This window comes from Ranitomeya variabilis, chromosome 4, assembly GCF_051348905.1.
Source record: "Ranitomeya variabilis isolate aRanVar5 chromosome 4, aRanVar5.hap1, whole genome shotgun sequence".
Lineage (NCBI taxonomy): Eukaryota > Metazoa > Chordata > Amphibia > Anura > Dendrobatidae > Ranitomeya > Ranitomeya variabilis.
This window is the reverse complement of record NC_135235.1, coordinates 401,194,929-401,209,706: the sequence shown is the minus strand read 5'-3', so window position 1 is coordinate 401,209,706 and position 14,778 is coordinate 401,194,929. Positions and strand designations below refer to the sequence as shown.

The 14,778-nt window shown below is 42.7% G+C and overlaps 1 protein-coding gene across 3 annotated transcripts in view; it reads left to right on the top strand.

Annotated features, from left to right (window-relative positions):
- The window catches only part of LOC143764906 (uncharacterized), a 92,533-nt gene that overhangs the window by 34,498 nt on the left and 43,257 nt on the right, over positions 1-14,778 (top strand). For all 3 annotated transcript variants that reach the window (XM_077251005.1, XM_077251004.1, XM_077251002.1), the window contains exons 2-3: positions 13,374-13,487; positions 13,598-13,780. Coding sequence is in view for 2 of the 3 variants with exons in the window: in XM_077251004.1 (XP_077107119.1) it covers positions 13,380-13,487; positions 13,598-13,780 (291 nt within the window). In the remaining variant the exon portion in view is untranslated. The remainder of the gene's footprint in view (positions 1-13,373; positions 13,488-13,597; positions 13,781-14,778) is intronic.

Sequence of the window (14,778 nt, the reverse complement as noted above, 5' to 3'; positions counted from 1 at the left end):
ATTGGGCAGCACATTTCTCTCTAGAATCCCTTGATAGTCTTGAGATTTCATTGTACCCTGCACAGATTATAGACACACTGTGCCAGATGTAGCAATCAGCCCCCAGAACATAACAGAGCCTTCTCCATGTTTCACAGTAGGGACAGTGTTCTGTTCTTGATATGCTTCATTTTTCCATCTGTGAACATAGAGCTGATGTGCCTTGCCAAAAAGTTCTATTTTTGTCTCATCTGTCCATAGGACATTCTCCCAGAAGCTTTGTGGCTTGTCAACATGTAGTTTGGCAAATTCCAGTCTGTCTCTTTTATGATTTATTTTCAACAATGGTGTCCTCCTTGGTCGTCTCTCGTGAAGTCTACTTTGGCTCATACAATGGATGGCGCAATCTGACACTGATGTTTTTTGAGCTTGAAGTTCACCTTTAATCTGTTTAGAAGTTTTTCTGTTCTCTTTTGTTACCATTCGTATTATCCGTCTCTTTGATTTGTCATCAATATTCCTCCTACGGCCAAGTCCAGGGAGGTTGGCTACAGTCCCATGGATCTTAAATTTCTGAATAATATGTGCAGCACAGGAATATCAAGCTGCTTGGAGATGGTCTTATCTTAACTTTTACCTTTAACATGTTTGTCTATAAATTTCTTTCTAATCTTCTGCGACAACTCTTTCCTTCACTTCCTCTGGCCCATGTTGAGTGTGATACACACCATGTCACCAAACAGCACAGTGAGTATCTGTAGCCCTATATACAGGCCCACTCACTGATTCCAAGATTGTAGACACCTGTGATGCTAGTTAGTGGACACCGTGATTTAACATGTCCAGGCCTATTTCATGAGTTTTTTGGGTTTTTTTTAATTCTGTGGAAGCATGGTTGAAAAGCAATGTCTGAATTTCTGTGACAATTGTGGGTTTTTCTGTTATTAAACGAAGGGTGCCAACAATTTTGAACACGTGTGTATGTGTATATACTAAACATCTACAGATGTGCTGGTATCATACACAGGAGCCTGCACTGTCTGCAGCATAGTCCTCATGTATTACTCACAGGACATATATCTATATATATATATATATATATATATATATATATATATATATATATATATATATATATATATATATATATATATATATATATATATACACACACACACACTACAGATGTGTACGTATACATTGAACATAGAAGATGCTGTATGACACCATCCTTGCATGGATTTTTTAAAGATATGTATATGGAGTAAAGCTTGAAATTTTTTTTTATTATTGGACGTGCCTGTCCACCTCTTTTTTTTTTGCATTGAATATAGAAAGCCTGCAAACCCCTGTTATAATGTCTGGTTTTTGTATATTAAAAATAAATCCAAAAAGCATAATTTAAGATTCTTTTTCCATCTATAATCTCACCTATAATCTGTACAATTTGATTGAAAAATAACTGGAAATCATTTTGGATGGAAAAATGAAGAACTAAAATAATGTATTTTAATAGATCTGCACACCCTTAAACTAATACTTTGATGAAATCCCCTTTGAATTTATGACACCATTCAGTCGGTGTGCAGGAGTCTGTCAACGTGGCACATCTAGAATCATCTTGAATTACCAATCCAATCTGCCAACTCTTCTTTGCAGTAGATAGAGATCATAGAGTACATCTAAAGCTGTCAGATTGCGAGTTCATCTCCTGTGTACAGCGCCCTCTTGAGGCCACATATTTTCTCTTGGATGTAGGTCTGGCTCTGATTGGGCCGTTACAAGTCTCCATCTTCTGGTGAAGCCATACACTTGTTGATTTGGAAGTTTGTTTACAGCGGTTGTTGTGCTAAAAACTGAATTTCATCTTCAGCTTTTTAGCAGACGCATCAGGTTTTGATGCACAATTTACTGATATGTTGAACTGTTCATAATTCCCACCACCTTAACTAGAGACCCAGTTCCACATGCTGAAAAACAGCACTAAAGCATAATGCCGCCTCCACCATTCTTCATTGTGGGTATAGTGTTCTTTTGGTGATGTGCATTGTTGACTTTGCAACAAACATACCGTACCTTTTGGAATTTTGGATACAAAAATGTAACCTTTGGTCTCATTAGACCACAGTTTTCCACATGCTTTTGCAGACAAGGTAGGTTTTGGCAAAACATAGCCAGACTTGGATATTTTTCTTTGTAAGAAAAAGCTTCTGTCTTGCCACCCTAACCCACACGTAATACATATAAAGAATACTGGTGATTGTTGTCACATGCAGTACAGTACCAGTACTTGCCAGAAATTCTTGCAGCTCCTTTAATGTTGGTGTGGGCCTCATGGCAGCCTCCCAGACAAATTTTCTTTTTATCTTTTCATTCATTTTTGATTGACATGCAATTCTAGGTAATGTGCCAAATTTCAACCACTTCTTGATGACAGTCTTCACAGTGGTATACTTAATTTAATGCCTTGGAAATTTGTTTGTCCCCTTTGTCTGACTTTTAATTTTAAACAGTGAGATCCCTTTGCTGTGTTGTAAGATTACAGACTATGAATTTTGCTGTAAACTAAGAAAGTAAGTAACTAAGAAAATGTCATGATAATCCTACTAGAATAGCTAAACTTTATATGAGGTTAATCAGAATAACTGTAAATTATGGCTGATGTGTACTGACTACTATTTACCATGAGTGTAAATGTGATTGGCTAATTCTGAACACAACCACATCACCAATTAGAAGAGGGTGTTCACAATTGTGCAACCACATTATCTTACTTTTCTTATTTTTCCCCTCAAAATAATTTACATTTGTTCCTCAATGGATTTGTATAGACAATGGGTGACATTACAGGTGGAAAAAATTCTGAAATAATTCTTATTGGTATGATTTTTTTACATGTCAAAAACCTGTCAACACGTACCGCACACGGATGCCGTCTGTGTGCCGCATCAGTACCAAACGGACAGCCGCCGGGGAAGAAGCGTTACAGTAAGCACTGTTCCCCGGTGGCTAGTGCTGAAGACAGCTCTCATCATTCTCCCCTGCTCTGCAGAGGAGAATGATGTCTGAACTACAGCAGGTGGGGGCTTTTGGGACTCTTAGCCCCATCATCCGACACCTGCTGCCGCTGATAACAGTGACAGCAGGAGCGGATGAACGGGGTATTCACAGCCACCGCCTGCAATCTAACTAAATAAATGAAAAACCCGACATGGGTCCCCCCCTATTTTCTTGAACCAACCAGACAAAACTCACAGCTGGGGCTGTAACCCTCAGCTGTCAGCTTCTGCAAGGTTGGTTATCAAGAATAGAGGGGTCCCAAGCTGTTTTTTTTAAATTATTTAAATACATAATTGAAAAAATGACGTGGGGTCCCCCCAATTTTTGACAACCAGCCTTGCTAAAGCTCACAGCTGTTTTTAGGCTGGGAGCTAATATCCATGGCCCCTTACCAGCCTGAGAATACCAGCCCCCAACTGTGAGCTTTAGCAAGGCTGGTTGTGAAAAATGGGGGGGAAAACACGCTGTTTTTTTTAAATTATTATTCTTGATAACCAACCTTGCAGAAGCTGACAGCTGAGGGTTGCATCTCCCAGCTGTGAGTTTTGCCTGGTTGGTTCAAGAAAATCCCAAAAGCCCCCACCTGCTGTCATCATTCAGATATCATTCTCCTCTCATCAAGGAAAATAGAAAAAAAATTGGAGTCCGGCTCAACAGGACTGGATTTCCTTTTCTTTTTATTTTTCAATAGAAAATATAGTGCATACAAAATAAAAATGTACATAGTCGATATGACCAAGTCTACGCGTTTCGACTGAACTAGGCAGTCATGAGGGCGAGGCCGGAGTCTGAGCCCCAGGTGGATGAGCATAGAGCTACTGGGTGATCTGGAATCAAGTTTCTATAATCATTCTCCTCTGCTCACGCCGATCCCCGGCAGAGCAGGGAAAAATAAGAACTGGCATCAGCACCAGCCGCCGGGGAACAGATCTTACTGAAAGGGTATGTGCACACGGTGCGGATTTGCTGCGGATTCGCAGCGGATTTTACCGCGCAGAAACGCTGCAGATCCGCACTGTGATGTACAGTACAATGTTAGTTAATGGGAAAAAAAAAGATGTGCAGATGGTGCAGACAAATCAGTGTGGAATTGCTGCGGATTTCAAAGAAGTGCATGTCACTTCTTTTGTGCGGATCTGCAGCGTTTCTGCACCCCTCCATGTTAAAAATCCGCAGTGGCAAAACCCGCACAAAATCCGCAGCAATTCCACATAAAAACCGTACAAAATCCGCATAAAAACCGCGGCAAATCCGCGGCTGCGGATTCTGCGAGGAGCTGCGGATTTTGTGCAGAAAATTCTGGTACTGATGCTGCACACGGTTGCTGCACGTAGTACACACACGGACATGGATATCTCCGGTACCGTTTTTTCCGGTACTGGAAATAAACTGAGGTGTGAAACCGGCCTAAAACACATACATTAAAAAACTGAACAGGTGTCATCAGTGTTTTCCATCAGTGTGTCATCAGTGTTTCCCATCAGTGTGTCATCAGTGTTTCCCATCAGTGTGTCATCATTGTTTCCCATCAGTGTGTCATCAGTGTTTCCCATCAGTGTGTCATCAGTGTTTCCCATCAGTGTGTCATCAGTGTTTCCCATCAGTGTGTCATCAGTGTTTCCCATCAGTGTGTCATCAGTGTTTCCCATCAGTGTGTCATCAGTGTTTCCCATCAGTGTGTCATCAGTGTTTCCCATCAGTGTGTCATCAGTGTTTCCCATCAGTGTGTCATCAGTGTTTTCCATCAGTGTGTCATCAGTGTTTCCCATCAGTGTGTCATCAGTGTTTCCCATCAGTGTGTCATCAGTGTTTCCCATCAGTGTGTCATCAGTGTTTTCCATCAATGTGTCATCAGTGTTTTCCATCAGTGTGTCATCAGTGTTTTCCATCAGTGTGTCATCAGTGTTTTCCATCAGTGTGTCATCAGTGTTTCCCATCAGTGTGTCATCAGTGTTTCCCATCAGTGTGTCATCAGTGTTTTCCATCACTGTGTCATCAGTGTTTTCCATCAGTGTTTTCCATCAGTGTTTTCCATCAGTGTTTTCCATCAGTGTGTCATCAGTGTTTTCCATCAGTGTGTCATCAGTGTTTCCCATCAGTGTGTCATCAGTGTTTCCCATCAGTGTGTCATCAGTGTTTTCCATCAGTGTGTCATCAGTGTTTTCCATCACTGTGTCATCAGTGTTTTCCATCAGTGTTTTCCATCAGTGTTTTCCATCAGTGTGTCATCAGTGTTTTCCATCAGTGTGTCATCAGTGTTTTCCATCAGTGTGTCATCAGTGTTTCCCATCAGTGTGTCATCAGTGTTTTCCATCAGTGTGTCATCAGTGTTTCCCATCAGTGTGTCATCAGTGTTTTCCATCAGTTTGTCATCAGTGTTTTCCATCAGTGTGTCATCAGTGTTTTCCATCACTGTGTCATCAGTGTTTTCCATCAGTGTTTTCCATCAGTGTGTCATCAGTGTTTCCCATCAGTGTGTCATCAGTGTTTTCCATCAGTGTGTCATCAGTGTTTTCCATCAGTGTGTCATCAGTGTTTTCCATCACTGTGTCATCAGTGTTTTCCATCAGTGTTTTCCATCAGTGTGTCATCAGTGTTTCCCATCAGTGTGTCATCAGTGTTTCCCATCAGTGTGTCATCAGTGTTTTCCATCAGTGTGTCATCAGTGTTTTCCATCAGTGTGTCATCAGTGTTTTCCATCACTGTGTCATCAGTGTTTTCCATCAGTGTTTCTCATCAGTGTGTCATCAGTGTTTTCCTGTTTTCCATCAGTGTTTTCCATCAGTGTGTCATCAATGTTTTCCATTAGTGTGTCATCAGTGTTTTCCATCAGTGTTTTCCATCAGTGTTTCCCATCACTGTGTCATCAGTGTTTTCCATCAGTGTTTCCCATCAGTGTGTCATCAGTGTTTCCAATCACTGTGTCATCAGTGTTTTCCATCAGTGTTTTCCATCAGTGTGTCATCAGTGTTTTCCATCAGTGTGTCATCAGTGTTTTCCATCAGTGTGTCATCAGTGTTTTCCATTAGTGTGTCATCAGTGTGTCTTCAGCATTTTCCATCAGTGTGTCATTGTTCTACCGTGAACAACACTGCTTTTGTCCATGTACTATCCCTCATATTGCAAGCTCTCATTCAAGAGAATGCAGTACCAAAGTCCATGGACCATGTGGTGCTGTTTCTGGAAGAAAGAGGCATTTTTTTTCTTCCAATAACTTTAACGTAAAGCATTTTTAGCGACCTCTTGTCTCCATTGCAGTTTAATTGCCTTTTATACACTGATATGACCCCATGGAGGATTTTTTTTAATGCCGGCACTTTGACCAAATGAATCTCCCAAAGCAGTTTGTGATTTATTCATTATGTTCCCCGTGGATAAATATAAAAACTGCACAAGTTGGACAAGTTCCTATTTCCACGTTATTATATACAAAAAGGAATGAAAAATGAGTGGGCCACAGAATGGAGCGTAGCAACGTTGATCTGTTGAAGGTAATTGTCACTTTGGTTATGTTGAAGGTTTTCAGAATTGCCATTGTAGTACCAAACAGAGACCTGTACTAAAAAGCCACTGTGATCATGGTAAAAAACAAAGGGGCCCTGTAATGACGCTGCCTGGTGTGGTAGAGAGGCAGCCTAAGGGGGCGCTAGCGGGAGCGCAGGGAGAGGGAGGAATGAGGCACGCAGTGCACACAGGACCTGAACTAGGCAGGTCACGTGATCACTGCAGGGACGATGGGGGCGGAGCTGCCGCGCGAGAACGGAGGGTATGCAAAAACGCAGGGCACAGAGTACTAAGACAGAGTCAAAGGACAAGCTGTGGGTCGGGAGCCAGACGGGAGTGAGGTACCAAGAGGCAAAATAGCAGATTAGTCAGAGACAAGCCAAGGGGTCAGAAAGCTAGGACAAACAGAGAAGTACCAAGCAGAAAACAGAGGCAGTAGTCAGGGGACAAACCGGGTCAGACACACCAAGGCACACACGCACAGAGGCACAACGATTACAGACAAATAACCTGGGTCATCTACCTTAAACCGAGTAGACGGAAGTATAACCGACTTAGAACCCAGGAAGCACCAGCATTAAATAGCCGCCCCTGAACCAAAGAGAGGTGTAATAATTTAACCCAGACCTGACCATGACAAAGCCAGAACCAGCCCATCCAGAGTCATGGCAGGCCCCTTTTAAGGTTAGATCTAACTGTGAAACATTGGTGGCCTATCAAGGATGGGTCGTCATAAAAGCCTGGAAAACCCATTTAATATGGTACAAAAATCATTTTTCCCTGCCATATTTCATTCATATTAAATTGCAGGCATGCGACTGTTTAGTAGAAGCCCAAGTGCACTTGAATTGCCTTACTATGGTACCTTGTATACTTCTTTTAACTATTGTTCTGAGACACTCATACACACACTACAGGGAATTTACTTGTATCAGAGTTTCATATCCTGGATGTTTCATGTTGAATAAGCAAATTGCCTCCTCTGAGAAAAAGAGGACTTAACTCTATAGCGCCTCCTGTTGGAAGTAGCGATCCTACAAGTCATAATCAACCCTTTAACGAGTCGTGCAATATGACTTAGGATAAAAGCCAAATCAGTATCTCAATTCGCAGACACGGTGTTTCGGGCTGTTGGCCCTCGTCAGTGCGAAGCATGAGAACTGATTTGGCTTGGTGAGAGGCTCTGGACCGGGGTCTAAGGGGTAACATTTCTCCTTATGGAGAGTGACATACCATCTCTGGCTTGTCAAGGTAAGGCGGCTTATTCGCCGTGCAATGCTCCTCTGGGAAATATAATATGCAAATTGCCTCTTCTGAGAAAAAGAGGACTTAACTCTATAGCGCCTCCTGTTGGAAGTAGTGATCCTACAAGTCACAATCAACCCTTTAACGAGTCGTGCAATATGATTTAGGATAAAAGCCAAATCAGTATCTCAATTCGCAGACACGGTGTTTCGGGCTGTTGGCCCTCGTCAGTGCGAAGCATGAGAACTGATTTGGCTAGGTGAGAGGCTCTGGACTGGGGTCTAAGGGGTATCGTTTCTCCTTATGGAGAGTGACATACCATCTCTGGCTTGTCAAGGTAAGGCGGCTTATTCGCCGTGCAATGCTCCTCTGGGAAATATAATATGCAAATTGCCTCTTCTGAGAAAAAGAGGACTTAACTCTATAGCGCCTCCTGTTGGAAGTAGCGATCCTACAAGTCACAATCAACCCTTTAACGAGTCGTGCAATATGATTTAGGATAAAAGCCAAATCAGTATCTCAATTCGCAGACACGGTGTTTCGGGCTGTTGGCCCTCATCAGTGCGAAGCATGAGAACTGATTTGGCTAGGTGAGAGGCTCTGGACCGGGGTCTAAGGGGTAAGGTTTCTCCTTGTGGAGAGTGACATACCAGCTGGCTTGTCAAGGTAAGGAGGCTTATTCGCCGTGCAATGCTCCTCTGGGAAATTAAATATGCAAATTGCCTCTTCTGAGAAAAAGAGGACTTAGGATAAAAGCCAAATCAGTATCTCAAGTCGCAGACACGGTGTTTCGGGCTGTTGGCCCTCGTCAGTGCGAAGCATGAGAACTGATTTGGCTAGGTGAGAGGCTCTGGACTGGGGTCTAAGGGGTATCGTTTCTCCTTATGGAGAGTGACATACCATCTCTGGCTTGTCAAGGTAAGGCGGCTTATTCGCCGTGCAATGCTCCTCTGGGAAATATAATATGCAAATTGCCTCTTCTGAGAAAAAGAGGACTTAACTCTATAGCGCCTCCTGTTGGAAGTAGTGATCCTACAAGTCACAATCAACCCTTTAACGAGTCGTGCAATATGATTTAGGATAAAAGCCAAATCAGTATCTCAATTCGCAGACACGGTGTTTCGGGCTGTTGGCCCTCGTCAGTGCGAAGCATGAGAACTGATTTGGCTAGGTGAGAGGCTCTGGACTGGGGTCTAAGGGGTATCGTTTCTCCTTATGGAGAGTGACATACCATCTCTGGCTTGTCAAGGTAAGGCGGCTTATTCGCCGTGCAATGCTCCTCTGGGAAATATAATATGCAAATTGCCTCTTCTGAGAAAAAGAGGACTTAACTCTATAGCGCCTCCTGTTGGAAGTAGCGATCCTACAAGTCACAATCAACCCTTTAACGAGTCGTGCAATATGATTTAGGATAAAAGCCAAATCAGTATCTCAATTCGCAGACACGGTGTTTCGGGCTGTTGGCCCTCATCAGTGCGAAGCATGAGAACTGATTTGGCTAGGTGAGAGGCTCTGGACCGGGGTCTAAGGGGTAAGGTTTCTCCTTGTGGAGAGTGACATACCAGCTGGCTTGTCAAGGTAAGGAGGCTTATTCGCCGTGCAATGCTACTCTGGGAAATTAAATATGCAAATTGCCTCTTCTGAGAAAAAGAGGACTTAGGATAAAAGCCAAATCAGTATCTCAATTCGCAGACACGGTGTTTCGGGCTGTTGGCCCTCGTCAGTTCATGTCGTCATTCATGTTGTATAAGACACAGAATGTAGAAGTGGCTAAAGAGAGGAGTAAGATTTCTTTTTATCTCACCTCTGTGTTGCAGAAATATTAGTAATCAAAGTATTTAGCATCTGATGAGTTAATATTTAGGTCTAAGTGGGCTTTACAGATAGTTTTCACTGGGCGCGTGTGCTTCTTCCTCCTGTATGATATTTCCGAATCATAAATAGTCAGCAACACACATGAGAAAAAGGACACGCTGACACAATAGCTCAGAGCAGGTTCCTCAGTCTGTGAGATCCAATCACACTTATGTGTGAGACATATAAGGGTATGTTTCCACCTGGTGTATTTGCTGCGGATTGGACGCTGCGTACACCCAATCTGCAGTGTCCAGATGTTACAGCATAATGGAGAGGATTTTATTAAATCCCATCTCAACTATGCGTACAAAGACGCAGGTGTCAAACCTGCGTATACGCACATGCGGCGCGTCTTTATAGACCACAGCATGTCTATTTATCTTGCGGAGACGAACATTCTCCACAAGATAAATAGCACCGTCCTATGTATAGGATGCAGTGATTCTGCATGGTTCAATGAACACATGCGGAATCACCGGGCGTACAAAAGCCGGCAGCGCTTTGGATGCGGTGGGTGTCCGCTGCGTCCAAAGCGCTGCCTTTCCGGACTGTGGAAACATACCCTAAAGAGACCCTGCTCTGGTCTCACTGCAGAGTACAAGTTGCTTTTATTATAGAAGACATAAGTGTGATACTGTTACATGTGTGGACAAGGCAGTGTGGGTAGAGGGGCAGTACAGTAGATGTGGCAGTGCTAGGTGAAAATGATAGCTGATTGAGGGGTTATCATGTGACACAGCTAAACTCAGCTGTACTGCCTCTCCCTCCATGCTGACTGTTGGGACCTTATTGGAAAGGTGTTCAGTTGTATTCGCTCTACTGCCCGTACTTTCTAATCATGCAGTGGGCTAGATCAGGTGATCAGGACTGTCTGACATTTTACATCTCACACACTGAGAAACCAGCTCAAAGCTATTCAGAGAACCTGGTCCCCCCCCCCCTTCCCCGTGTGTTGCTGTCTGCTTAAAATTGAGGATAATGTCATACAGAGGAAGAAGTACACAACCCAACAAAAACTATCTGATAACTCCCACATGCACGCAACAAAAATTAACTCTCAAAGTGCAAAATACTTTGATTGCTAGCGGAGAGGCAGAATAATAAAGGAAAAGTTCTATTCGGCTCTGCAACCACTGTTACATCGTGTGTCCTGTTCAACATGAAAAATTTGGTGAAAGGTCTTCTTTAAAGGGAACCTGTCACCCCCAAAATCGATGGTGAGGTAAGCTCACCAGCATCAGGGGTTTATCTACAGCATTCTGTAATGCTGTAGATAAGCCCCCGATGTTACCAAAAAGAGGAGAAAAAGAGGTTAGATTAAACTCACCCAGGGGCAGTCCCGCTGTGGTCCGGTCCGATGGGCGTCTCAGGTCCGGTCCAGAGCCTCCCATCTTCATTCCATGACGTCCTTTTCTGATCTACACGCTGCAGCGCAGGCGCACTTATCTACCCTGTTGATGGCAGAGTAAAGTACTGCAGTGCGCAGGCGCCGGGAAAGGTCAGAGAGGCCCAGCGCCTGCGCACTGCAGTACTTTGCTCTGCCCTCAACAGGGCAGACAAAGTATGCCTGCGCCGCAGCAGCGGTGTGAAGACCTGAAGAGGACATCATGGAATGAAGATGGGAGGCCCTGGACCGGACCTAAGACACCCATCCGACCAGAACCACAGCGGGACCGCCCCTGGGTGAGTATAATCTAATGTCTTTTTCTCCCCTGTCAGGTAACATTGGGGGCTTATCTCCAGCATTACAGAATGCTGTAGATAAGCCCCTGATGACGTTGAGCTTACCTCACCATCGATTTTGGGGGTGACAGGTTCCCTTTAACCCCTCTATGACCTCGGACATATAGGTACATCAAAGGTCACCTTCCCCTGTTTGATGAGGCTTAAGCCCTATGTGTAGCACAAGCGATCAGAAGATCACAGATTTTAGTCTCTCATACAGACTATTGAAGCCAGTAAAAACTAAAAAAAAAAATTTTTTTTTTTAAATATATAAAAGTTTAAATCACCCCTCGTTCAAGATAAAACAATTTAAAAAAAATAAAAAAATACACATGTTTGGTATCACCGCGTTCAGAATTTCCCAATCTATCAATACGTAAAAAGAATTAACCTGATCGGTAAACGGCGTAGCGAGAAAAAAATAAAAAAGCCAGAATTACGTTTTTTGGTTGCCGCAACATTGCAATAAAATGCAATAACCAGTGATAAAAAAAAATCCTATTTACACCAAAATGGTATCAATAAAAATGTCAGATCGTCGCACAAAAAATAAGCCCTCACCCAGCCCCAGATCACAGAAAATGGAGATGCTACAGGTCTCGGAAAATGGCGACATTTTTTTTTATTTTACAAACTTTGTCATTTTTTTTACCAATAAAATAAAAACGAACCTATACATGTTTGGTATCTGTGACGTCATAATGACCTGGAGAATTGTAATGGCAGGTCAGCTTTACATTTAGTGAACATGGTAAAAAAACAAAACAAAAAAAACAATTGTGGAATTGCACTTTTTTTAATATCTGAATACATTCCATACCCACTGTATACTCGCCTCCTGTGTGGGTGCCGTACATTCCAGCTATGACTGTATCTCACACAGGTAATGCCCCTTTTAATTTTAAATAAACTCCGGAGACAGATTCTCAGGGAGATCTATGTCCGGCCCAGAGATCTTAACAGCTCATTTACATATAAAAAAAGGTATCAGTTTATTCAGCTTCCTATGACCTACATGCCCATATAGAAGGCTGAGGAGGATTGATCCTGCTGACAGATTCCCTTTACAGTGCTGCTGTTAAATATGCTTATTTTGCACATTTTATTTAATCATGACTATTCACCAGGTGCATTACTCTTAAAGAAAAATGTCATGATATTCTCATGAAAAAGGTAGTGGTTTATTGAATTGTCCACAGAAAAATCATATTGCAGCAAAACATAAAAATAGACGAAATGGTTACGAACAGATTGTCCATGTGTAGATATCATCTTCCCCAAAGTTTGGATGGTAAAAGCAGTCTGTCTGTGTGAAGTCTGAAGATCATTATGGCTGCCAGCTAACAGCTGTTGCCTTCTTCTTGTCAAACATCCATGGAGAATGATGGTGAAGTAGGAGGTGGCAGTCCCACGTGACAAAAGACCCCCACACACTCCTAAGAGATGTATATATATATTTCTACAGACCACGTGTTACCCTTTATAAGGCGTTGACTTATGCTCTGAGCTTCTATATATATAAATAGCTTTTGTAACGTCAGCAAGAAGCAATGTGCTCTGTACTGCATTGAGATTAAGAATCATTCAATGAATTAATATTTAACAGCTGCCTAGCCACCTTACTGAAAGGTGAGCCACTGCGAGGAAACAAACTTATTTCCCACAGGAGCTGCTCACTTTGAGTCATAGGGGTGTGCACAGAGCGGTTCTAGTCACCGCTTACTATACTGCGAGCTGTACCTGTCACCACTCCCCGATATTTTGATTGACTGCTTGCGCTGCACATATATGCTGCACAGTGTAGTAAGCAATGAGTGTAACCGCTCCGCACACGTCTTGGACTGAAAGCATCGAGTTACTTCCAGAAGGGTATCAGTTAGTTAATTTCCTCCTGGTAGCTGTGATTTCAGTAAGGTGACCAGGCAGCTGTGTAACTCTACTTATCTGCAGATTAACCCTGTATCTGCAAGTAAATATTTTTATTTTTCTGAATTTTCCCATAGTGTCTTATGGTTCCCTCCCTGCCTGGTCCATTAACCATGGACAAGGACAGGAACAAGATGACAGAGCGCATCCTTCACATCAGCCAAGATATTATCTGCCTGCTAACCGGAGAGGTAACGAATCCTGGCAATTATGTGACATCACTGACTATTAATAAAGAAGAGTTTTCAGACTCTGGGGATGTACGGGTTACAATAATGTCTGTGCTTCTTTCCCTACATAGGAATATACCGTAGTGAAGAAATCTGGAGAATATGTGATCCTGAGCAGCCACCCCTGGGTGTCCGCAGGATGGAGTAGCACGCAGAGCCACGGCCATGAGTCTACACCCCACATATATGAGAAAAACACTGATCAGAAGATCCTAGATCTCACCAACAAGATCATTGAGCTGCTGACCGGAGAGGTGAGCGCTGCAGAGAATACAGTCCTCACATGGGCCCATCCAGACCGGCTCCCAATGGGCTATTTACGTGACGATCGGGGGATCATTTACTGGCCTGTTTAGAAGAGTCAACAAATATTTTATGTGTATCGAACCATGCAATCATTTTGTGCAACTAGAATATCATATTATCAGTAGCACATCTGGTTTACATAGGGCGACATGCTCCAGGTAACAGTGATTTAATAGTGCCAGCCTGTTAAGACAATAATTGGGAACCAGTGTTCCTGTCAATACTGATTATTAGCTCATCTACCTGGCCCATAACTCTGGAATAATGCTCCATGTATATTAGTAATTCTTTACATTAAACGTTCAGGTAACCACTCCAGTAGTGATGGATGGTTCCCGAACAATCCATTACAAAGAGCTGGCTGCCTTCTGTGAATAATGGGAGCCTTCGTTCCGGTGAGAGACCCTTACATTTTCTAAGGGGCTCTCGATGAGGGTAAAGGGAGGATGTTTGACAGTCAATGTTCCGCTCCCCAGCTGAAACCTCGCCCATCCAATATTTTCATTGGCTGGCTGCAAGTGTTTTGGAGTTCAGCTGCAGTGATCCTATCCCAATATGTAGTAGGAGTAATAATAATAATATTAGCAAATACCTCCAATTAGAAATGTAGTATAGTTATTCTGATTTGTTAGGTCTCTCTCTTTATGTACAGGCATTGCAGGACCTTAGGTATCCATGGTTACGACCACTGATATAATGATAGTTCTCTAGCTGCTAGTGGTTGTAATCATGGATACCTAAGGTCCTCAATGCCTCCAAATCACATTCGAAGTGACTTTGAGTGATCTATATGACAGAAAATACCCCAAAGGGACATCATTCTAAAAACTGCACCCTGCAAGGTGTTCAAAACCACATTCAAGAAGTTTATTAACCCTTCAGGAATTAATGGAATGTGGAAGGAAAGAAAATAACATTTAACTTTTTTTCACAAAATTTTAATTTA